The following is a 2,925-nucleotide window of genomic DNA, read 5'->3' as shown; positions in this document are numbered from 1 at the left end:
GCCCTCCATCTTTGTCTTGGCATTCCTACAGGTATCTTACCATCAGGTTTCCCAACAAGAATCCTGTAAACTCCTCTTTCCTCTCCAATTCGTGCCACATGGCCTGCCCACCTAAGTCTTCTTGATTTAATTATTCTAAAAATATCTGGACATGAATACAAATTATGTAGTTCTAAATTGTGTTCTACTCACCTGTCTCCTCATCCAAATACTTTCCTAAGGATCTTATTTTCAAATACTCTCAATTTATGTTCACACCCATATAATACTTCAGGCAAAATTACTGTTTTGTATATTTTAACTTCAGTTTCTTAGATATTAAACGAGAAGACAAAAGTTTATGAAGAGAGAAGTAACATGCATTTCCTGAATTAAGCCTACTTTTTATTTCCTCTTTAATATAATTTTCATTTGTTAATATTACTTCTAAGTATTTGAATTTGGAAACTGGTTCAAACGAGTTGTTATCAATAATTAGATTTTGATTATTACCTAACACTTGGTTTCGGCCTGTAAGCATATATTTAGTTTTCTCTTTGTTAACTTCCAAACCTATCTCTTTAGCAGTTTTGAAAAATATTTTAGCATTATTCTTAATTGTATTCACATCATCCCCCAGTAAGTCTACATCATCTGCATATGCTAACAACTGAGTCACACCATTTAATTTTAGTCCTTCTTTAGTTTCTTTTACCTTCCTAACTGCATATTCTAAGGCAAAATTAAATAGCAATGGAGATAATGCATCTCCTTGTTTTAACCCATCATGAATTATAAATTTGTCAGACACATTAATACCCACACGAATTTTACTTTTTGTTTCACTTGTGCATACTTTTATCATACTAACAAGCTTCTTAGGTATTCCAAACTCGACTAATATATTATATAATTTCTCTCTTTTGACCGAATCATATGCTTTTGTGAAATCAATGAATAGCTGATGGACATTTTGATTATATTCCCACTTTTTTCAAGTGTCTGTCTGATGTGAAAAATTTGATCTGTAGTTGATCGGTTACGTTTAAATCCACATTGATAATCACCTATAATTTCATAAGCATATGGGTTAAGTCTTCTTAAAATAATGTTAGATAATATTTTATATGTTGTTGAGAGTAGAGAAATTCCACGGTAATTATTGCAGTACATTTTATCACCTTTTTTAAACACAGGAAAATGATGGATTCTTTCCACTGTTGAGGGATTTCTTCTTTATTCCATACTAAACAAATTAATTTATGAATTTGACATATTAACGAATTTCCACCATATCCAATTAACTCAGCTGGTATTAAATCAATGCTAGGTGCTTTGTTATTCTTCAGCCTTTTAATAGCATCTTTAACTTCAGTCAAGTTAAGGTTCTGGAACTAAAGGTTCTGCTGTGTGTACTTCATTTACTTCTGATTTATCTCCTACATGAACATTTAAAAGGTCATTAAAGTACAAGGGGGGGATCAACTGAAACCCGTTCAGTGGTCATAATTCGTGAAATAAATTTTATTTCGAGCTGAAACTGGTACACTGTCTAGAGGCGTCTATGGTTAGCGCTCAGTAAAAATATTGTTCAGAAGAAGTCACCATGAGCGTTGAGACACTTGTCCCACTGTGTCACTAACTTACAAATGCCGTCCATGTAAAATTGCGAAGGCTGAATCTCAAACCAATCACGCACAGCGTCCTGAACTTTAGTGTCAGACTGAAATCTCTGACTTTTCAAAGCCTTCTTTAGAGGCCCAAAGATGTGAAAGTCACAAGGTAAAAGGTCAGGGCTGTAGGGCGGGTATCGTAACATTTCCCACTTGAATCGTTGAAACAAATCCTGCACTTAGTTTGCAACGTGTGGACGCGCGTTGTCATGCAACACAATGACTCCAGCGGTCAATAAACCAGGCCTTTTGTTTTTGATGGCTCTTCGTAACTGTGTCAAGGTCTCACAGTAGCGTGCGGCGTTGATGGACTGTCCTGGTTCCTTGAAGTTGAACAATAATGGTCCATGGCAATCAAAGAACACAGACCCATAACTTTCCCCGCAGACGGTTGCGTCTTGAACTTTTTGGGACGTGGAGATGAGGGGTGTTTCCACTGCATAGTGGAAGACTTTGAACTCGGTTCAAAATGATGGCACCAAGTTTCATCCTCAGCAACAATGAGCAGCAAGAAGTCGTTACCTTCCAAATGGTAACGTGACAAATGTTCAATGGAGCATCCCATACGCTCCAACTTTTGGTCCTCCGTCAATACCCTGGGTATCCACTGCGCGCACACTTTATGATAACCCAGAGCTTTCACAATTTTGTGAGCAGTACCATAACCCATGTTTAACTCGTTCGCTGTGGATCGAATACTCATGCATCTATGTGCAGATATTGCCGCATTCACCTTTTCACACATGTCTTCTGTGGCAACAACATGGGCTTGACCAGGACGGGGATAATCAGTGGTTTGTTCATTCCCCTTCCGAAACATTCTTGCCCAGTCCACCACTGTTGTATTGGACACGCATGCATCACCATACACGTCTTTCATACGCCGGTACACTTCAGCTGGTTGACAACCTTCGGCACTCAGAAACTGGATGACAGCACGCTGGTCCTGTTTGGACGGATTGGGGATGTTGAACGCCATCTTTCACACGTTATACCTGCAAAACGGAAACACGTATAAACAACATTCCTACACCCAACACACAGGGACATTAGCCATTACACACTATTGGACAAACAATATCCTCCTACACACTATACCAATAATACATGGAACGAACGGGTTTCAGTTGATCACCCTTTGTAGTTCTTACATCTATTTAGAATGTCGCTGGCTCAGCCAAAAAATCACCTTCTTTATCTTTTATCAAGTTTACTTTAGGTTGCCACCCCTTTCAAATTCATTTACACCTTTATATAAATCTCTGATATTTTT

General features: G+C 37.9%; 1 protein-coding gene across 1 annotated transcript; it reads right to left on the bottom strand.

Annotated features, from left to right (window-relative positions):
- Positions 1-1,929: 1,929 nt before the first annotated feature.
- LOC145982754 (histone-lysine N-methyltransferase SETMAR-like) lies at positions 1,930-2,631 on the bottom strand. Its single transcript, XM_083116122.1, has one exon. The coding sequence runs from the start codon at positions 2,629-2,631 to the stop codon at positions 1,930-1,932; it is 702 nt and encodes a 233-aa protein (XP_082972248.1).
- Positions 2,632-2,925: the final 294 nt, after the last annotated feature.

Source organism: Lepisma saccharinum, unplaced genomic scaffold, assembly GCF_977018435.1.
Source record: "Lepisma saccharinum unplaced genomic scaffold, izLepSacc3.1 HAP1_SCAFFOLD_390, whole genome shotgun sequence".
Lineage (NCBI taxonomy): Eukaryota > Metazoa > Arthropoda > Insecta > Zygentoma > Lepismatidae > Lepisma > Lepisma saccharinum.
The sequence above is the reverse complement of the archived record's forward strand: the minus strand, read 5'-3'. Positions and strand labels throughout refer to the sequence as shown.

What these genes read in the sequence shown, in the direction of transcription:
- LOC145982754 (XM_083116122.1), bottom strand. Translation starts at nt 2,631, where the DNA reads ATGGCGTTCAACATCCCCAATCCGTCCAAACAGGACCAGCGTGCTGTC.